The following is a 20,026-nucleotide window of genomic DNA, read 5'->3' as shown; positions in this document are numbered from 1 at the left end:
GTATCCCATGCACTGTAGGATGTTGAGCATCTCTCTGTCCTCTACCCACTCCATGCCAGGAACACAGGTACACACACACAGAACGACTGCTCAAAGTGAGGGGCTGAACCAAATAGCCAGCATTGCCCAACCTGCAAGAGTCCCAAGTTCTGTGAGTGAGACTTGGGGCTTAAGGAGGAGATATCCCGAGGGCAGAGCTGAAGGCTGCCAGCCCAAGGTGGCCCTAGGAGGTCTGTCCTTCACTTGAGGGGCAGAACAGGAAGTCTTGCCCAGCCCTGGGTAATGAGACTTGATTGCTGACTGTGCAGCCCTAGTTGCTACCTGCTATCTCCTCGCCCCTCCCAGCAGCCCTGGAGGGCCAGCTCTGCACGACCCCACCCTGCAGAGGGGAAAATTCAGGCTTAGAAGTGGCCTGAGCAAGGTCGCAGAGCTAATGCGTGACGGTGGGGAGATGTTTTGTAGTGAATGAATCTTCATACTGGAGGGAGGAACCCACATCACTACCTCTGTGATCCAGCTCTAGCCTCAGACCTTGATGCCCCTCGCCCGGCCAGGCCGGGGGTGACCCCACCTGCAAGAAGCCCAAAGCAGAGGCGTCCAGGGGAGCCCGCAGTTCCCCAGTCTCCACCAGCTTCCACCAGCGTGGAACCTGAACTGGAAAGAAACTCGTGGCCTTGCTTACTCTGCCGCTTCCAGACGAGTCCTCCGAAACCAACGCCCGCGGCCAGCACCCCACCTCACCTCCCGGGAGCCCCGGCTCCACCCCACTCCCGGCGACCGCGAGGGTTATGGCCAAAGAGACCTAACTGCAATGGGAGATGGGGCGAGAAGCCGAGGCCGGGGCCGGCAGGGTTTCCAGCTCCGGCAGACGCGGGGCTCCCGCCGCCCCCGCCCCATTTCTTGAAGCCCGGGTGGCTCGGGGAGCCGGGAATTGACGCCTGAGGGCCTCCGCCCCCTGCCCCGGGGTGGGGCGAAGGGACCCTGGCGCGCCCCCGGCTGTGCCCCGGAGCCCTCGGAGGCCTGCGGGGAGGGAGAGCCCTCGCGTCCCCGACACCCGCCGCTCCGTCCCGGGGCGGGACTGGAGGGCGGAGCGGCCGGCGGTGACGCGAGCCCCGCCCGCTCTTATAGAGGCGTCCCGGGGGCGCAGGGCTAGAGCTCCGCCGCCGCCGCCGCAGCTCCGAGCGCCCGCGACACTGCCGCCGCGTCCAGCAGCAGCGCCATCACCATGCGGGAGATCGTGCACCTGCAAGCCGGCCAATGCGGCAACCAGATCGGGGCCAAGGTGCGCGGGGTCGGGGCCGAGGGGAGCAGAGCCGGGTGCGCGGCTCCCCCAGGCTCTCCGACCGAGGGACTTTGGGGGACCGGGTCCCTAGGAGGCCAGCGCCCCAGGGATGGTGGGGGAGGGGCGCTGGGGGCAGGGCCAGGCTGGGAACAAAGAGGCCTGTCAATGGGGGCAGGCGCAGCCTTCCGTCCGCTGGCCACAGCTGGTTTCACAGCTGGCCCACTGTCCCCTCCACGCACAAAGAGACGGCGCCCCTCCTCCGGGCTGAGGCCAGGGTGCGCTGGCACCAGCAGGCCGGGGCTGCGGTGTTGACTGCCTCTCCCCGCCCCCACCTCTCCCTTCTTGCTGCCTCATCCTCCAGTACCTCTAGGTCTCCCAGTCACCTTGCTGGGGGTTGGGGGGAGCTGCAGCTAGGGAGGTGGTTGGTGAGGTGGTTGGTGGCCCTGCCACCTGACCCCCTCTTCCTCAACCCTTCCCATCACTGCCGGCTCTAGTTTTGGGAGGTGATCAGTGACGAACATGGCATCGACCCGACCGGCACATACCATGGGGACAGTGACCTGCAATTGGAGAGAATCAATGTCTACTACAATGAGGCCACAGGTAGGGTAGAGGGGGCACCTTCTGGTGTGGGGGTGTGGATTGGCTGGGAGGGGACCGGATGCTCCAAGTGCCTGTGGTTCCTGGCACTCACACCAGCTGCCCTCCATCTGCTTCCCTGCAGGCGGAAATTATGTTCCCAGAGCTGTGCTGGTGGACCTGGAGCCTGGCACCATGGATTCCGTCCGCTCCGGCCCGTTCGGCCAGATCTTTCGGCCAGACAACTTTGTGTTTGGTGAGTCCCAGGAGTGGGGCACAACGAAAGGAGCCCCTTATTCCTCTCACTCGCAGATGTCTTGATGAAACTCGCTACCTAGCACCAGAGTCAGCAGTGACCACGGAGTCCCAGAGTGGACAGAGTAGTCAGGGACACGATAGGGATACACAGGCCACTGTGGAGGCCCTGGGAAGGGACTGGATACAGCAGAGGGTTCAGGGTAGGCTTCCTGGATGAGGTGGCATTTTAGCTGAACAGTCCGGGCTAGAGCCAGATTGCCTGGGTGCTAGCCCAGCTCAGCCAACTCACGCACTGGACAAATAGTTAATGAGCTCTGACGATATTCCAAGGCCTGCACCAGAAGCCGGGATGCAGCAGAGAACAAAGCAACCTGAGCCGTCTGCTGGCAGGGCCCACTCCCCTACTCAGGCCCTGGAGCTGACATCCTGGTGGGGAGCCTGCAGCAGAGATCCATGAGTCGAGCTCAGCCCTGGACCAGGTCGGCTGGGTGACTTTGGATGGGCCCCTTGGTCTTTCCGTTGCTCAGGCTCCTCATCTTCAAAATAGAGATATAAAATCATCTATTCAGGACTGAGGTGATGGCTTAAAGCTGTCACTGTGTGTAAAGCACTTAGGGGCTGACACAGAGGAAGTGGTAAATAAGCATTTATTGTTGTTGTTTCCATGATCAACACCTGCCACCTAAAAGGTGCGTGGGACAGGGACTGGCCAAGGGACGTGGAAAGAACAGCGTATGCAGACATTGAGCACAGTTTTGGAACTTGGACCCAGGGGAGTAGTCATACTCAGTAATGCTCCTGCCCAGGAGCCCTTTTCAGGATCAGGCTGGTCATATGTACCCCACCCTGACCTCAGGCCCCAGGCTCCACCTTCCCCCAGAACCCCAGCACCCCTTTTCCTCTGAGCATGGCAGTTTTGAGTCTGAAGTCGAGAGACTGAGAGGATAAGCTGTGTGACATTGGACAAGTGACTTCCCCTCTCTGATCTGTACCAAGATTCTGAGAGATAATGATGCACCAATGTGGGCATGGTCCCTAACAGGTCCTCAGGAATGGCTGTGGCAAGGCACACAAATGAGGTCTGGGGCCTTCTTGAATGACCACGGGTGGCTCGCCGTTGGGCCAAGTGATTCTGTGGCACATGCTGAAAGTGTGGACTCAGGCCAGACCATCTGGTTGCAACCCTGGCTGTCCTACTTGCTTGCAGTGTGACTTCTCACACAGGAGCTAGCCTCTCTGAACCTCCATTTCTTTACCTGTAAAATGGAAGTAAACAGAGTACATAACTGTGATGCACACCTGTAATCCCAGCAACTCGGGAGGCCGAGGCAGGACAGCCACAAGGGCAAGGCTAACTTCAGCAACTTAGCAGGATCCTGTCTCCAAATAAAGGCTAAAAAGAGGGGACGCAGCTCAGTGGTAAAGCACATCTGTGTTCAGTAGTCCCCAGTAGCCCCCCGCCAAAAGTATATATGTACCTCAGAGAACCAGGGTAAAGATTCAGAGATCAGGGCATGCCTTTGGATGTTCAATGCCCCTAAAAGGACGGAGTACCTACTGTATTCCGGACAGCCAAGACCTTTTTCTCCATGCGGTTATGTTCCAGCCAGGAGACAGACGCTCAGATAAGCAACGCCACGGCATACATAAGGTTGAGCACTGACAGGTATTGGGAAGAAAAATCAAACAATTTAAGGGCGGGAGGAGGAGGAGGAGGAGGATGCATCATAGATCTGGGGTAGGGATTGTCATCTCTGAGGAGGTGACATTGAGCAGAAGGTGAGGAAGAAGCCAGGTATCAAAACCTAAGGAAAAAGAATCCCGAGCAGCCAGTGCAAAGGGCCTGAGGCAAGACCCAGTATAGCATGTTAGGAAAACAATGAGGAAGTCCTGGTGGCTGGAGGGGACAGAGCAGGTGGGGTAGGACCCTGAGGGCTGCAGGAGGAAGACCTGGTCTTTTACCCTGTGGGCGGAGAAAGCCAAGGAGGGCTGGGGCTCCGGTGCTCAAGGGCGCCCTCTGGCGGCTGCAGGGAAAACAGCGGTGGGGCTGTGCGGGTGGCGTGCAGGAGCCCCGGATCAGGGTTGGTAGCCCTGGCCTCCGTTTCAGGTGGGTGAAGATGGAGCTGGACCAAGTGGAAGCAGGGGTTCTCCATAATAAAAGCCAATATTCTAGTGCTTGACCTTTTCCTCCCGGAGCTTGCATTCCTCTATGAGATTCCAGGCAATAAACAGATCAATAAGAAAACAGGTTTGTCTATACCACAGGGAAGAGGAGTAAGAAGTCAAGGGGTTGAGCCACGCTAGGCAATCAGGGAAGGCCTCGCCGAGCCCCACGAAGTCTTGAAGGAGGAACTTGGGCAGACCTGGGGGAACAGCATTCCCAGCAGAGCACATCCCATGCAAAGGCCCCAGGGCAGGTCCAAGCCTGGCGTGTTGGAGGAGCCCATGTGGCTGGAGCAGACGAAGGGAGGGGAGAGAAGGAGAGGAGGCAGGGAGGGGACCAAGAAGGTCATGTAGGGGCTCACGGGCCACAGGGAGGACTTGGGCTACTGGTCAAAGGTAGGAGTCGAGGAGCCAAGCTCAGTGGTGCACACCTGTCATCCAGTTGCTCGGGACACTGAGGTTGGAGAATCCCAAGTTACCTGGGCAATTTAGCAAGATCCCATCTCAAAATAAAAATAAAGAGGGCTGGGGGTGCAGTTCAGCAGTGGAGATCCCCTGAGTTTGATCCCCAGTACTGCAAAAGAAAGGAGGGGCATCTGGGGATGATTTTGAACAAAGGTGGGACACAATTTGATTTAGGTTTTACATCTCTGGCTACTGGGTAAACACAGGACATGGATGGGAGCAGAGAAAGCAGTTAATAATAATAGTAATCTGTGCTTTTGTGCAATAAGGTGACCATGGGTGACAAAAACGTGTTGTACATTTCAAACCCCTAGAAGAGAATTTTGAATGTTTTCACCATAAAGAAATAAAGAATGTTTGAGAAGACAGATGTTTAACCTGAGTTAAACATTATGCAGTGAATACACACGTGGATGTGTGGTACTCCATTAATATGCATAATTTTTATGTTTTGTATACTATGTATCAGTTAAAAATAAATTTGGGGTGCTGGGGTGTAGCTCAGTGGTAGAGTTTGCCCAGTACATTCAAGGCCCTGAGTTCCATCCCCAGCACTGCAAAAATTAATTAAAAACAAAATTGGGGGCTGGTAGAACAGATCTTAGCATGTGCAAGACCCTGGGTTTGATATCCACTGTCCCCTCCCCCCAAAAAAGCCAGATTAAAAATAACAGTAATGGTGATTTTAATTACTGATCCTTTTATTGTTATTTTATGTCCTTATCCTTCTTGTTCAACTAGCTGGGGTCCCGAAGGCGTTGGGTAGACGGGGTGGAAGGCGGGGCTTCGGGTCAATGTCTGCGGTGGGCTCCTCTCCCCTCCCCAGGCCAATCCGGAGCCGGCAACAACTGGGCCAAGGGCCACTACACCGAGGGCGCGGAGCTGGTGGACGCGGTCCTGGACGTGGTGCGCAAGGAGGCGGAGAGCTGCGACTGCCTGCAGGGCTTCCAGCTGACGCACTCGCTGGGCGGCGGCACGGGCTCGGGCATGGGCACGCTGCTCATCAGCAAGATCCGCGAGGAGTTCCCGGACCGCATCATGAACACCTTCAGCGTGGTGCCCTCGCCCAAGGTGTCGGACACGGTGGTGGAGCCGTACAACGCCACGCTGTCGGTGCACCAGCTGGTGGAGAACACGGACGAGACCTACTGCATCGACAACGAGGCGCTCTACGACATCTGCTTCCGCACCCTCAAGCTGACCACGCCCACCTACGGGGACCTCAACCACCTGGTTTCGGCCACCATGAGCGGGGTCACCACCTGCCTGCGCTTCCCGGGCCAGCTCAACGCCGACCTGCGCAAGCTGGCCGTGAACATGGTGCCCTTCCCGCGCCTGCACTTCTTCATGCCGGGCTTCGCGCCGCTGACCAGCCGGGGCAGCCAGCAGTACCGCGCGCTGACCGTGCCTGAGCTCACCCAGCAGATGTTCGACGCCAAGAACATGATGGCCGCCTGCGACCCGCGCCACGGCCGCTACCTCACCGTGGCCGCCGTGTTCCGGGGCCGCATGTCCATGAAGGAGGTGGACGAGCAGATGCTGAGCGTCCAGAGCAAGAACAGCAGCTACTTCGTGGAGTGGATCCCCAACAACGTGAAGACGGCCGTGTGCGACATCCCGCCGCGCGGCCTGAAGATGGCCGCCACCTTCATCGGCAACAGCACGGCCATCCAGGAGCTGTTCAAGCGCATCTCGGAGCAGTTCACCGCCATGTTCCGGCGCAAGGCCTTCCTGCACTGGTACACCGGCGAGGGCATGGACGAGATGGAGTTCACCGAGGCCGAGAGCAACATGAACGACCTGGTGTCCGAGTACCAGCAGTACCAGGACGCCACGGCCGAGGAGGGCGAGTTCGAGGAGGAGGCGGAGGAGGAAGTGGCCTAGGACCCCCGCACTCTCTTCCCGTCTGCCCACACCCCCAACGAGGCCTCTGACGGTTCACCTTTGCCCCCTGCAACCCCAAGGACCCCGTGACCTCCCTACCCAGCCTGATCCTAGGACCCCACCAGCATCTCTTTGTCCTGATCCTAACAATACCTTTGGAGTCCACGTCACTTCTGGCCACTTCATCTCTGACCCTAGCCCAGCTTTGACCCTTGAACCCCACCTTATCTCCAAATCCCCTGGGAGATCTTCCAGCTTGACACACCTGTAAGCCCTGCTTCACCTTCTCCAGCCCTTGGGACCCTCCTTGACCTTGACTCCCTCGCCCTTGACACAGGCAGCCCCCATGGCACCTGAAGAACCTATAAGCCCTGGTTTACTTTTGACCCCTACTTCAGAGCCTCCCCTCACCTCTGATCTTGCCTCACCTTTGACCTCAGGGCCCCTGCACCCCTCTCACCCTGCCTCCTCTCTGGTTCCCCTTAGCTCCCATTTCTTCCCTGACTTCTCTCCCTGGGCGCCTCCTACCTCGCCTTCACGGGAGCACTGTCAGGGAGCACTCCCATCACCCCTCCCCTGCCTGACTCTGGATGAATAAATGAATCCTCGCCCTGGCGTGTGTCTGAAGAGTCCACTTCATCACCTTGTGCAGCCAGCGAGGGCTTCTCCTAGGGGTGGAGATGGGCGCCAAGGGCTCAGCTCTCTCCGGGATGGAAGCAGAGATCTGGGAGTCAGACAGACCAGGCCAAGCCACCAAGCAGCCCTCTGGTGTGCAGTAAGCCACCACCCTCTGACTCCCCCGCCTGTCCGTCATCTGTGACCGGGCCTGTTTGTATGAGCCGTGACTTTCTGACTGTGGCAGGGGGAGCTGTCTGCGGCTCTGCCTGTATCCTGCCCTCTGTGTCCCCCTGCCTGGCTCCTGCGCATCCTTGCCCTGGGCCAGCTCCCTCCGGTGGTGCTGTGTGCAGGGCTGGCTGGTGAGGATGGACCCAGGGAAAGATCAAAAGATCAAGAGTAGAAGGAAGGGGAAGCACCCTAGGCAGACTGAATCCTCGCCTTCCCTGCTGTAAGGAAAGCAAGGCGAAGGCCTGCGTGTGACAGTGGGGACAGGACGTAGCCCAGCCTCCAGGATGAGACTGAAGGACCGGTCTCTGAGCCTGCGCCTATTGCCACCATCCCAGAGAAGGCTAAGCAGCAAGGACGCCTAGGTTTCTCACAGCGGGTGGGGGCAGGGGCCTCCGTCCGGGAGGGGAGGACGTCACCGTTAAACTTCCTCTGTCAGCCACACAGGAAGCTGAGCCGGCTCGGGGCCCAGCCCCAAGCAAGCACAGGCCCCCAGGACCCCTGGGGAAAGGGCCCAGCCGGGCTAGCCCTGCAGGGACCATGGGATCCAGAGCCGAGTAAGCGCTGCCCCCTCACTCACCCTGTGGCCCAAGATTCCCAGGCCTGGACTGGGGCAAGAGGGAGCTAGGGCGGGGGCAGACCGGGAGGTACAGTGACCCATAGGCGCAGGCGGCGGGCATCAGGCAGGACCTCTGGCCTCCCCGTGCCTTCCCCTCTGGGGCCCACTCAGGCCACACCGACTCCTCCTCCTCTCTCTCTCTCTCTCTCTCTCTCTCTCTGCCTCTCTGTGGTTGTTTCACTCTGGAAATGCACGCACTCCTCTGGGCTGCGCCTCTGGGTATGTGTGAGTGGTAGCTTCTGGGAGTCAGCAGAGTGGGAGGTGAGAGGAGGGGAGAAGCCGTGTGTCCACACAAGGGTGCCTGTGCGAGTCGTGTCCCTGTGCGGATGAAGCGCTGGGGACAGGACAGTGTCTGCAGGGAGTCTCCACCGGATCTCACCATCTCTCCTGGAGCTCAACTCCCCCATCCTCTGTATGAGTGGGGACAGGGAAGGTGGGGTGCTCGTAGGGCTTACAGTAAGTACCAGGGCGATCTGCTGTCCGATCTCTGGTGAGGAAGGTGGGGTCAGCCCCGGGGACGCCATGAAATCGCACACAGGGCACATGGGCAAACCACGGAGATGCCCACTCATCCAAAGCACTCGCAGCCAGGCAAGGAAAGACAGGCACCTCATCCCCACTCTCGCTCTGCCGCACAGAACGCTCGCGTAAGCAGGCCTCAACCACGCACAGTCCCACACAGCCGCACACACTGCCGTGCCCTGGCTCTGCCGCACACTCACAGGCCTGCGCCAACAAGGCACCGGCACAGAGAGCCCCCTCAGAGCTACAGACCCCCACAGACGCTGGCCACATCACACCAGCACACTGGTCACACACAGATCCACTAAGCCCTCTTCCATCCCACAGAGGGGGTCCCCCCGCTGTGTTTGACTGGTTCTTCAAAGCGGCCTGCCCGGCCTCCCTGCAGGAGGGTAAGTTGGGGTCCTGGGGGTGGGAATGGAGGCAGGGGGCTTGGTGCCCTGGACTTAGAGGTCCACTCTCCCCTACAGATCCCCCCATTCTGTGGCAGTTTCCCCCGGACTTCAGGGACCAGGTATTCAGGCGGGCTTCTTGTTCCCTCAGGACCAGGGCCAGTCCCATAGAGGGCTGGGGCTCTGTGCTTTGGTCCTGGAACCCAGGGGTTCCCAACCTCGTTGTCAGTTTGCTTCTTTCCTCCTCCAGGAAGCTATGCAGATGGTGCCCAAGTTTTGCTTCCCTTTTGATGTAGAAAGGTATGGAAAGGAGCAGAGACCAAGGGACCCAGGCTCTCTAGGAGCCTAAGGGTAAAACACAGCAGCCCAGCCATCTGGAGACCCATGCACACAGGGCCCTGGAGACCCAGGGACCCTGATAATCAGAGACCCCGACAACTGTGTGCACAGGGACCTAGGGACCAATGAACTCATTGTCTCAAGTACCAAGTGACCCACAAAACCAAGGACCTGGACACCCAAGGCCCACCCTGGGGGGCACAGTCCTAGGAGCACTGCTGGAGGGGGGGGCATTGGGAAAGTGGGTTGTCAGGACTCTTCAAGAGCCTTGGCCACCTCCAGGGAGCCCCCCAGCCCTGCAGTCCAGCATTTCACATTCGCCCTCACGGACCTGGCGGGCAACCGAAGATTCGGTTTCTGTCGCCTGCGAGCTGGTGCTCAGAGCTGCCTGTGCATCCTCAGGTACAGAAATGAGAGTCTGGGGCAGGGTGAGACACACCAGCCTCAGGGCACTTCATGAAGCCTCTCCTCTCTCCGCAGTCATCTGCCATGGTTTGAGGTATTCTACAAGCTACTGAACACAGTGGGGGACTTCCTAGCTCAGGACCAAGTGAGACTAACCCTCCCCACCACCGGCCCCTGTCACTCCTGCCAGAGTCCCAGCCTCCTGCCCCACCTTGTCTCCCATCCTTCTCTGAACTCCCAGACCAGTCTTGAGTCCCTTGGCACCTCACAGGCCACCTGGCCTGAGCCAAAGCCCTCGGAGTCCCAAACCCTCCTTCTGGTTCAGACATGTCCCCATATCTACCCAGGTCTCCGAGGCTGAAGAACTTCTTCTAAACTTGCTGCAGCAACCCCCTCCTGGGCCCCAGGTCTCAGGAGGGCTGGAGCTGGTGAGTAGCTCCCAACTCCTGGGTGTTGGACGCTAGATGGATGAGGAGGATGTACCCCAGCCCTGAGGAACACACAGCTATACCTGTCCCCCAGGGCAGCGGAGTGACCATCTCCAGTGTGCACGGAATACTCCCTCCCGCCCCCGGGAACAGCAGGCTGGTGAGGGGGGATCGGGACCCCTGGAAGGTTGGGCACCCAAGTGAGGTCAACTCGCAGACTGATTGATTACCCCCACCAATGCCCCCACCAGCTTTCCTGCTTTGTGGCTCCCGACTCTGGCTCCCTGCCCTCCATTCCTGAGAATGTAAGTAGGGACGCGGGAGCCAACTAGGGCGGGCACAGGTCCGTCACCCAGAGTGAGATGCCAGATCTTGGCATCTGGTCACGCTCAGCGCGTGACCCTCTGTTCCTCAGAGAAACCTAACAGAGCTGGTGGTGGCGGTGAAGGATGAGAACATCGTGGGCCTGTTCGCTGCGCTCTTAGCCGAGCGAAGGGTCCTGCTCACAGCCAGCAAGCTCAGCACGGTGAGGCGGGGGACAGAAGGCCTGGGGGAGGAGGCAATGGGAGGGACTGACAGTGGGCGCTGCAGCCCACTCAGAGAGACCCGAGTCCTGCCGCACTCCTACAGGTGGAATGGTGGTGGGGCGGGTAGCTCCTCCTTTTTGGGAACGCAAAGTCCAGGTGCCACCCTATAGATCAGAGCAGCCTTGGCTCCGCCCTCTGGGGGGGATAAGATCAGTGAGCACTAAATTCTAGCTCCGCCCCTAGGGGAATAGATGGGTGGGGTCCGAATACCGGTCCACCGCCCTGCAGCCGTGGCCAAAGGGATTGCCTTACGGTCCCTCCTCTTTAGGGGTGGTGTCAGCGGAGGGTTGCTAAGGCTCCACCCCTAGGAACTGGACCAGGGCGCGCTGGATCTTAGCTCTGCCCCTTAGAGGGAGGGATTAGAGAGAAGTTGAAGTCTTGGCTCCACCCACTGAGAAGCACAAGACAGTCCTCTGTAACACTGTAACCTCGAGGAATTGCTTCCGGGACCCAGAAGATACCAAAATCCACAGATGCTTAAGTCTCTTATCTGAAATGGCACAGTATTTGCATAGAACCTGCACATGTTCTCCTATAGACTTAAATTACCTCTAGGTGACTTAAACTACCTAATACAATGTAAATGCTATGTAAATAGTCGTTATGCTACATTGTTTGGGAATAACGACAAAGAAAAAAACCTTCAGCACAGATGCAATTTTTTTCGGAATATCTTGGACCCAAGGTTGATTGAATTCGCGTTTGCAGAACCCGCTGGTACCCAGAGCGGACTGTAATTAGACAAATTCTTGGTCTCAACCTGATTCCTGAAGCGGGGCGAGTTTTCCCCCATTACCCCGAAGGGTCGGGGAGAAGACATAGGAGTCTGGGAAAGTCTGGAGCTACCGTTTCAGAGAGGGTCCTTGAAGCTAGGAGACTGACTAAAACCCCTCCTCCGACTCCAGCTGACGTCGTGCGTCCACGCGTCCTGCGCTCTCCTGTACCCCATGCGCTGGGAACATGTGCTGATCCCCACGCTGCCACCGCACCTACTGGATTACTGCTGGTGAGGAATGCGGGACTTGGGGTGAGGCAGGCCTAGGGAAGAGGCCCCGGAGCCTGGGGGGCGGGCAGTGCCTGCATGACCCTGGCCCTCGGTCCGCAGCGCGCCTATGCCCTACCTCATTGGAGTGCATGCAAGTCTTGCCGAGGTGAGAACGAACCACCACCCTAGAGGTGGCTGGGCGGGAGGGATCCCCTTCCCCACCAGGAGGGATCCTGAGACTCTGAGAGAGACCCTCCCTTGCAGAGAGTGCGCGACAAGGCCCTGGAGGACGTCGTGGTGATGAACGTAGACTCCAATACCTTGGAGACGCCCTTCGACGATGTGCAGGCGCTGCCCCCAGACGTGGTCAGGGTCACCCCCTCCCACCCTCTTTCTCCCAGAGCCGGAGGCCCCACATCTATTCACTCAGTGCCTACCTCTTGTCCTACAGGTGTCCTTGCTGAGGCTACGATTAAGGAAGGTCGCGCTGAGCCCTGGGGAAGGAGTGTCCCGTCTCTTCCTCAAAGCCCAGGCCCTGCTCTTTGGGGGCTACCGCGATGCGCTGGTCTGCAGCCCGGTGAGCAGCAGAGACAGATGCCGAGGGAGAGGTGTCTCTGGCTGGCTCGTGCGCGCTGGCGCTCTCTCTTTCCCCGGCTCCCAATCCCTCTCTGGGTTCCTGAAAGATTCACAGTGTTAGTAACATCTAGCATTCATGGAGGACTGACTTCGTGCCTCTGTTTGCACCTCTGTAAAAGGGGATGCGGGGAGTACCCGCCCAAAAGGATTGTTTGCGTCGTATTGGCAAGTAGCCAGCACTCCATCAATACCGGGTCGTGCTATTATTTAATGCCCACCCTGAGATGGGTACTATCAAAGCCCCATTTTAAAGATGAGAAAACCAAAGCTTGGAGAAGCCCCACGTGGAGTGGGTGAGGATGGAAGCCAGAACCCTGATCTGCTCACTTTGGGGCTCCCTCACCCTCACGCCCATTTTCCACAACTACTCTATAAAAACTGAGGGGATTCCAGGGTCACTTACATCTGACTTTCTTGTCAGCTCTCAGTTTACAACGCGGCCTCTGTGCCCACCCCGACAGGTGCCCGAGTCCTCTCCCCAAGAGGACTGCCCTCCCCCTGCACTGCCTCTGTCCTGCCCTCCACAGTCTCCTCCCAGCAGGGGCCAGAGGTTACCTGGGGACACCTGAGTCAGGTCCCATATCTGCTCCGCCGCTCTCCCAAGGCTCCCAACTCTGTCCGAGTAAAAGACCAGGTCCATCCCATGGCCACCCCCCCATTCCCTGCATGGGGTCAGGAACACAGCAGGAGTGCAATTAAAGTCTGCCACATGGCTTCATGGTAGAATGAGGAGGTGGCTGGGGATCAGGAGAGCCTTTGGAAGCTCAGGATGGGACTCCTTCTTCCAGGGCCAGCCTGTAACCTTCAATGAAGAAGCCTTCTTGGCCCAGAAGCCTGGGGCGCCCCTGCAGGCCTTCCACCAGCGGGCTGTGCACCTGCAGCTGTTCAAGCAGGTGCGCCAGAACCCTGCGGGTGAAGCCAGGAGGGCCTGCTGGGCTCCTGGGGGTGGGGCCCTGGGCGAGGGGAGGGTGGCCTCGGAGCCCCCAAGGCACTGCTGGAGCAGACCTCAGGCTTTTCTGGAGTGCTGGGGCTGCTCCCAGGGATTCCCTCACTCCAGGGCCCCCCTGGTGGGGACAAGACCTACTCGGGAGGGATTAGGAAGGTGCAAATGTCTGGATCCCTAAGTGGGCATCCTTTTGGGTCCTGGGAGGTCATCTGAGACTCTAGAGGGCAGGTCCTGACTATGGACTCCCTTTTGGGTGGAGGAGGAAGCAGATAGACTTGTGGGTCCTAGAGATGTGGGAACGGGAAGCCGGAGGGACTTCCGGGTTCCTGCGAGAAGGTAGGTGAACTCCAAAACCCTCCCATGCTGAGCTTGGTTCTGGAATCCCTGAAGGTGGATTGAGTATTATAGGCTCTCAGGAGGGGATGGACTGGGCTGGAAGGGCAGGGTTTGGTGTCTGGGTCCCAGTAAAGGAATCGGATCCCTGGGAACAGGTCCCGACTTGGGGGCAGGGCAGAGTTGGATCTGTTTCATGAGGTGGGTCCAGGAATCTGGACCACTGGAGGGGCTGGAGGGCTTCTACAGGGGAAGGGGCGCTGGCAGACACAGCCCTTACATCCGAGCGTGTCTGACCCTGTCCCCCTCCGCAGTTCATCGAAGCCCGGCTGGACAAGCTCAACTCCGGGGAGGGCTTCTCGGATGCATTCGAGCAGGAGATCAGCTGCTGCGGGGCCTCCGCAGGTGAGCCCCCGCTGGCCCCCAGCTTCCTACCCCACCAGGACCACCCCCTATGCCTGCCTTGGATGACACCTGCTCTCCTCCCCCAGGCACCCTCCGCTCCTATCAGCTCTGGGCCGACCACCTAAAGGTAGTAACACCAAACACTTGTTCCATATCAATTGGATTAATTTAATCCCACAATAGTCCCCAATAGGGTCGTGATTATGCTCATTTACGGAGGTGGGGGAATTGGCCAGCAACACAGCCCAGGGTGGGGAGTGGGGCCTAGGGCCCAGCCCTAGTGTAGTGGCCCCAAGATCCCAAGTCTCTCCTTTGGTGACCTTCTTCCTTAGAAAGGCGGAGGTGCTCTCCTGCATTCGGTCAAGGCCAAAACCCAACCAGCCGTCAGGATCATGTACCGCTCGGTGAGCTGGGCAGGACAGGCCAGGAGTGCAGGGTGACGAGGGGGAGGGGATGGGTTTCGAGGCTCCATGGGCAATGGGTCACTGAGCCCTGACAGACGTGGTCCTGCAAAGGCCTTCATCAGAACTGAAGCGGCGGTGGCCAAGCCGGGCAGTTCTCCCGCTCGCTTCCCCCCGCAGGCTCGGCTATGTCAGAAGCACTTTTCGCCCATTAAAAACAGACAGCCAGGATTCACTGGAGATGCTTGACCTCGGCTGATACATCCCAGCTTCTGCCCTTGTTTCTTTTTCTCTCCAAAGCCGAAAGTTTCCTGAGGCTTACAATGGTCCGAGTTTATTCTTTGTTCAATGGAGATGGTGACACATTTTTACAAGGCTGTGTGGCCACTCCCTGTTTTATGTGGGGCTAGACCTCCAGAAATGCTCCTTTGGTATTAGTCAAGGGGGCAAAAGTTTGTTGACTTCATAGGTGGTGCTTGGGGAGTAGTGAACATATTTGGAAGACACGGAGACAGATCCCATGCAAAGCACAGCTGTCCTAGGGGCCACGGGGTTGATCTCAGATGCCCAGTGTCCAGTCATCCATAGGTCTAATTCCCCTTGGCTTTTCCATAGGCCAAGAGTGGCTTGAAAGGAATGCAAAGCCTACTACTGTACAAGGTAAGGCCATCAATGATCGATGGCCAAGGCCCCAAGGGGGAGGGGGTGGAGGCAGGCCCCCAGTTCCGCATCCTCTTCCTAGGATGGGGACTCTGGCCTGCAGAGGGGAGGCTCCCTGAGGACCATAACCCTCACCAGCCGCTCAGATCACCTGCAGCAGCGCCTGCCCATCACCCAGCACTTCGGACAGGTAAGAATGTCTTCCCCAGGCACACACTTGGAATTATCACAAAATCCTTCGCCCACCGCCAGTCTCTGCCTGAACACCTCGCCTCACTCCTTGTATACACCAAAATTTGGTGCCCACTTCAAACTCGCCCTCCTCCAGAGAGCCCCAGCCCCTAACTCTGCAGCTCCACATGACTGTCCTCCCGACACTTGTCCTTTGCAGAGCAGACCCCTCCGCCCCAGCAGGAGACTTAAGCTGGAAGAGGGACTCTCTGAGCCCCTGGGGGAGAGGTAAGACTCAAAGGGGACCAATGTTGGAAGTGGAAGACCAGGGCGGATCAGGAGGCTCCCCGAGCTTTAGAGCAGAGCAACCAGGGCTGGGGTCTCAGGCAACTTGGGTTGCCCTTTCTCCCCCAGGACACCTCCTCTGAGCCCTGAGGACTCCCAGGGCCCATGGGCAGAGGAAGTTCTGGACAGCAACTTTTTGGGATCTGGAGAAGAACTGGATCTGTTGAGCGAGATCCTAGACAGTCTGAGTATACAAACTAAGAACATGGGCAGCCTGAGGCCAAGCCAGAGCTTAGACTGCTGTCACGGAGGGGACCTGGACAGCTGCTTCAGCCTGGTGAGGGGGCCTCCCTATCGCCCAGTCTTTTCCCAACTGCCCGTGCAAACTGCCAGCTCTTTCCCATCTGAAAGTCAGCAGCCTGCCCTCTCTCCACCCATGCCCCACCCAGCCTGACATACCAGGAAGAGCAAGATGGCAGCCGGAGGAGAAACTGCCAGAGCCCCAGCCCCTGTCCCTGCCTGCAGACCTGTCATCCCTTCAAATCACACAATCTTTGGAAATCACCTGCTCCTCAAAGAACCCCAATTCCCAGCTGTCCTCAGTCGCCAGTCAAGAAATCATCTCTGCACCCCAGTTCCACACCGCTTCTGCAGACACAAGCAGCCAAGGGGACCCAGGGTCCTCTCCTCTCACTGAGCCCTCAACCCTCCATCTTTCTCCTGTGCAAAAGGCAACTGGGCATCCTACAGCCTGGGAGCACCCTCACACCAGACTCCCCATGGCAAACACCCAGCCCAGCCCTCCGAAAATCCCCCAAATTCTGGACCCCACGGAGCCCAACTTGGCCAGTGTCAGGACATCCCAGTCCCTTGAGGCTTCCCCAGTCCCCAGTTTTCCAGAGAACCCCAAAACCCAGCCTCCCAAGGTCCTGCTAGAGCATGCTCACCCCCAGTCCCCCGGGGAGCCAGGAGCCCCTGATGCCCCTACCTCACCCACCAGTGACCGGCAAGAGCCCCAGGCCAGGAGGCGACCTCGAGTTGCTGATCTTAAGAAGTGTTTTGAAGGTTAAGGATCAGGGGTGTGGAGGAGACCCTGGACCCTCAATAAAGCCACAGGAGCCCAAAGCTGGTCTGTCCCGGTGTGTTTATCCAGGGCCTACCCTCTGCTCAAAACCCACCTGTTCCCTGCTCCAGGGGCGGCCTCTAACAGCTCCTAGGTGCATCTAAAAGCCACTGTCCTCCAGGAGCCCTGGAACCTTACAGCTCGTCTCTACCTTCATCTCTCCATCTAGACTAATGTTCCCACCAACTCAAAAAAGCTTTATTACACCTCACTACCAATGTTACATAAATGTATAAAAAGTGAGCAGGCCCCTTGCCTCAGGAGCCAAGTCTTTGAAGCACCTTCTTCCCTTCTATTCTCAAGCTCTGGGTGAGTGTGACTGCCTAGAGAGGGCGCTGCCTTCCCCCAAGGTCACACAGCAAGGAAGGGAGCCGAGGAAGGGAGGGAGGGACCTAGATGGGCAGGCAGCCCCGCACCTTCTCCTTGGAGTCCTGGGGGGCGTGGGCCTCCGCTGCGTGAGAGAACTGAAAGAAAGGATAGGGGGTTGGAGGGCCTGCCGCAGGGGGACAGTTCACAACAGCGAAACGGTGCAGCAAGCGGGAGGGTCCCCAGCCCCGGCACCCCCAGCTGCATGCAGAGTCAAGCAGAGGCAGCATGCTGCAGAGCCCACCAGGCCAGCGTCCCCTGGTCCCCCCAAGTCCTCCTGAGTCATCAGGGGCTGGTGTCTCAGTGGCGGCTGCTGTGTGCGCAGGGGTATTGGGGAGTCCTGGGCAGGGTGGGCAGCTGCAGCTGGCCACAGCCTTCAGATGAGCCGCTCCTCCGGAGGCAACTTGAGGTTGGGGGGCGGTGGCGCCCGGGCACCCACCTGCTCCTCGCTGCTGGGCCGGTAGGTGCCCTCTGTCTGTCGCTTCTCCCGAAGTTTCCGCACCAGTAGTGCCAGCCCCACAGCCAGGAGCAAGGCAGCCAGGAGGGAGAAGACCACGATGATGGCAGTAATGGCCGCCTGAGACTACGGGGAATGCGAGAGAGGACAGGTGTGACCCACCTGAATCTGAGGATCCCATTCACCCCCAAATGAGCTCCTAATTCCCAGTATGTGCATGCACATATGTGTCCCAAAATGACCTGCCACTTTGGGTGATCTGCCCCCACCATGCACACAGCACACACACCAGGGGTTCCTGGATCCTCATCTACTTTGGGGGCCCAAGGCTCCCCACCTGCCACATCTGGGACTCCTGCCCCCACCACACCTGCCAGCTCTGGGTCCTTTATGATTGGCATGGGGGCTCCTGCCAGGGCTCTTAGTGTCCTTATTCTGGGACCTTAGGTCTCCCCATTTGCCCCAATGGTATTCTACGCTCTCACATTTGGGGCTCTCCAGTGCCACCCTGACTTGCCACCAGGGACTAAGGAGGCAGTCCCTTCCACCTGCTATGTGAGGACCCCTACATAGTATCCCAGCTGCCCTCCTCCCACATAAACCCCAACTCACCAGACCCTCACTGGAGTCGGGGCCAGCGGGCGTGGTAGTGCCATTCTTGAGAGAAGGGTTCGGTGCTGTGGGGGCTGGGGGAGAGGGTAAATCGGTCCCCATCTATCCTTCCCATCTCAGCCCCTCTGCACCTTCCTGGGGCACCCCTCCCCACAAGTGCAACAGGCCCCAATTAAAACTGCTCACCCAAGTCTCCCATTGGAACAGAGATTACAGTGGCCCGGAAGCCCCCCAACCCCCACTACCACCCAGACCTTGCTTGCAGTGTGAGCCTTTGGCCAGCCCCAGCTCAGCAGAGCTCAGCAGAGCTCAGCAGGGAGTAATCAGCCATCAGTTGTTTGTGTTGAGTTGGGGGCCGGAAGCCCGACCATCCCCCCCCACCACCACTCTGGCCCTGGGCCCTTAAGGACCTGGGCGTCCTGCCTTGCCCTGGAGTACCTGACTCATGCCTGCCCCCCAGGCTTCTGAAACTGCAGAAGGGCTGAGTGGCTGGCTGAGTCCACACCTAAGGCTCGCCATGTCAACCCGGACCCTGGGATCCAGGCCACCCCCTCCTGGCTGAGTCCCTGCAAAACCCCATTCCACAGGCGTTCAGGTCCACAGCTTCCTTCCCTTCACCTGCTCCGGTGGAGCCCCTTCCTCCGGCACCCCAGCGCACAAATTCCACCCCCTCGAGAATTCAGTGCTGCTAGACCGGCTCACACTGCATGAGGAAGGAGTCAGAAACTCTTCCGCCCGGGCCTGACCCGTAGACCCCTCCCCAAGGCGACCCATGCCCACTTCCCAGTTCTTGACCCTCTCTGTGCCCCAGGTGCCCAGCACTTCGGAGCCCGCTCAGCAGACACCCGGGAATCCGGACCCCGCACCCCGGGTGGGTACCTACTTTGTCCGCAGGCTCGACCCCAGAGGGCCGGCAGCAGCGGCAGGCCGAGCGCCAAGAGCAGCCCCAGGATTGGGGTCGCCATGGGCTGGGCGACGGCCGGGGCTTCTCGCGCTCGCCGCTTCTACCGCATCTTGGGCCGGGGGTACCTGAAACCCAGCACCTGGGGACCAGAGGAGAGAGGCGGGAGCGTGGGGTTGGGGGCTGGACACAGGCGCAGGCCCAGGGGAGAGGCGACCAGCGCCAGGACACCCCGGATTCCGCCCCGCCCCCGCCGACAGACTTGAGAGATTAAAAATTAACTCCGGGGCCGCGTTCCTGGGCCGGGAAAGGGGAAGGGTGGGGGTGGGGAGCGGCCAGGCTGAGCGTCGGTCCTCCCTACCTGGCCCAGACGTCTTTGACCTCACACAGGTCCCGGTCCCGGTCCCTCACCCGAACCCTGGGTCAGTCCGTCGGTCGCTCGCTCCGACCCCACCAGCCCCGCCCGCTCACGTGACCCGGAAAGTTTAGTCACTCACCTGGGAGGGGACCGCACTTCCGGCCTGTGCACCTGAGCCTAGAAGAGAGGGCGGAGTCAAGAGGGGCGGGGCCGCGCCGCCGGCGCACCTGTAACGGGAACCCAGTTCCACAGTGTGGGGGGGAGTGAAAGGGCCGAAGCGCGCAGGTGTGAGGACATTCCACCTGTGTTTAGGGCACACTGTAGGATCGTACAGGTGTGCAGACACTAGGGGCATACAGACAGCTGTGAATGAGGCACCCGTGCCTGGGTAGACTGATGGGGAGCTCCTAATGAAAAAACACCTGTGTAGTAAACACCTGGCTGGGAGCAAACCCGTGTAGAAGACACCTGCACGTGTAAGAATACTTACGGAGACATCTGCGTGGGATCACATCCATTCGGAGTGTAGCCAAATGAAAGCATACCTGTGTTGAAAACATCTGCATTGTAACTAACATCAGTCTGAAGCGCCCCTGGGTGTCCTACGCCTGCGTGTCTCAC

The 20,026-nt window shown here is 59.0% G+C and overlaps 4 protein-coding genes across 5 annotated transcripts in view; 2 read left to right on the top strand and 2 right to left on the bottom strand.

Annotated features, from left to right (window-relative positions):
* Positions 1 to 20,026, bottom strand: part of TRIP10 (thyroid hormone receptor interactor 10) — a 260,809-nt gene that overhangs the window by 206,777 nt on the left and 34,006 nt on the right. The window lies entirely within an intron of this gene.
* TUBB4A (tubulin beta 4A class IVa) lies at positions 1,126 to 7,246 on the top strand. The gene is made up of 4 exons (XM_079115340.1): positions 1,126 to 1,282; positions 1,777 to 1,885; positions 2,007 to 2,117; positions 5,574 to 7,246. Exons 1-4 carry the CDS (start codon positions 1,226 to 1,228, stop codon positions 6,629 to 6,631), a joined length of 1,335 nt encoding a protein of 444 aa, XP_078971466.1. The 5' UTR covers positions 1,126 to 1,225; the 3' UTR covers positions 6,632 to 7,246.
* DENND1C (DENN domain containing 1C) lies at positions 7,651 to 17,175 on the top strand. Of its 2 annotated transcripts, XM_079115300.1 has the most exons (23): positions 7,651 to 8,031; positions 8,943 to 9,007; positions 9,086 to 9,129; positions 9,258 to 9,307; positions 9,629 to 9,748; positions 9,827 to 9,896; positions 10,099 to 10,179; positions 10,274 to 10,339; positions 10,431 to 10,484; positions 10,595 to 10,705; positions 11,672 to 11,772; positions 11,872 to 11,917; positions 12,016 to 12,117; positions 12,203 to 12,328; positions 13,176 to 13,280; positions 13,981 to 14,071; positions 14,158 to 14,198; positions 14,404 to 14,475; positions 15,088 to 15,132; positions 15,215 to 15,322; positions 15,524 to 15,591; positions 15,718 to 15,925; positions 16,038 to 17,175. In XM_079115300.1, exons 1-23 carry the CDS (start codon positions 8,015 to 8,017, stop codon positions 16,656 to 16,658), a joined length of 2,412 nt encoding a protein of 803 aa, XP_078971426.1. In that variant the 5' UTR covers positions 7,651 to 8,014; the 3' UTR covers positions 16,659 to 17,175. The 2 variants fall into 2 exon arrangements, with proteins under 2 accessions (XP_078971426.1, XP_078971425.1); XM_079115299.1 differs by having other exon boundaries at positions 7,652 to 8,031; positions 15,215 to 15,591.
* Positions 16,676 to 19,565, bottom strand: CRB3 (crumbs cell polarity complex component 3). The gene is made up of 5 exons (XM_079115363.1): positions 19,409 to 19,565; positions 19,030 to 19,189; positions 18,147 to 18,220; positions 17,517 to 17,660; positions 16,676 to 17,175 (listed from the first exon to the last, which is right to left on the bottom strand). The coding sequence occupies exons 2-5, from the start codon at positions 19,109 to 19,111 to the stop codon at positions 17,104 to 17,106; spliced, it is 372 nt and encodes a 123-aa protein (XP_078971489.1). The 5' UTR covers positions 19,112 to 19,189; positions 19,409 to 19,565; the 3' UTR covers positions 16,676 to 17,103.

The sequence above is a fragment of the Sciurus vulgaris genome (assembly GCF_902686455.1).
Source record: "Sciurus vulgaris genome assembly, chromosome: 16".
NCBI lineage: Eukaryota > Metazoa > Chordata > Mammalia > Rodentia > Sciuridae > Sciurus > Sciurus vulgaris.
The sequence above is the reverse complement of the archived record's forward strand: the minus strand, read 5'-3'. Positions and strand labels throughout refer to the sequence as shown.

Excerpts from the sequence above, each read along its gene's own strand:
- CRB3 (XM_079115363.1), bottom strand. The coding sequence starts at position 19,111 with ATGGCGACCCCAATCCTGGGGCTGCTCTTGGCGCTCGGCCTGCCGCTG. Across the intron at positions 18,221-19,029 it reads GGGTCGAGCCTGCGGACAAA|CCCCCACAGCACCGAACCCT; the intron begins GTAGGTACCCAC and ends CCTCTCCCCCAG. Across the intron at positions 17,661-18,146 it reads CCGACTCCAGTGAGGGTCTG|TCTCAGGCGGCCATTACTGC; the intron begins GTGAGTTGGGGT and ends CATTCCCCGTAG.
- TUBB4A (XM_079115340.1), top strand. The coding sequence starts at position 1,226 with ATGCGGGAGATCGTGCACCTGCAAGCCGGCCAATGCGGCAACCAGATC. Across the intron at positions 1,283-1,776 it reads GCAACCAGATCGGGGCCAAG|TTTTGGGAGGTGATCAGTGA; the intron begins GTGCGCGGGGTC and ends TGCCGGCTCTAG. Across the intron at positions 1,886-2,006 it reads CTACTACAATGAGGCCACAG|GCGGAAATTATGTTCCCAGA; the intron begins GTAGGGTAGAGG and ends GCTTCCCTGCAG.
- DENND1C (XM_079115299.1), top strand. Across the intron at positions 9,130-9,257 it reads CCCCGGACTTCAGGGACCAG|GAAGCTATGCAGATGGTGCC; the intron begins GTATTCAGGCGG and ends TTCCTCCTCCAG. Across the intron at positions 10,706-11,671 it reads CAGCCAGCAAGCTCAGCACG|CTGACGTCGTGCGTCCACGC; the intron begins GTGAGGCGGGGG and ends CTCCGACTCCAG.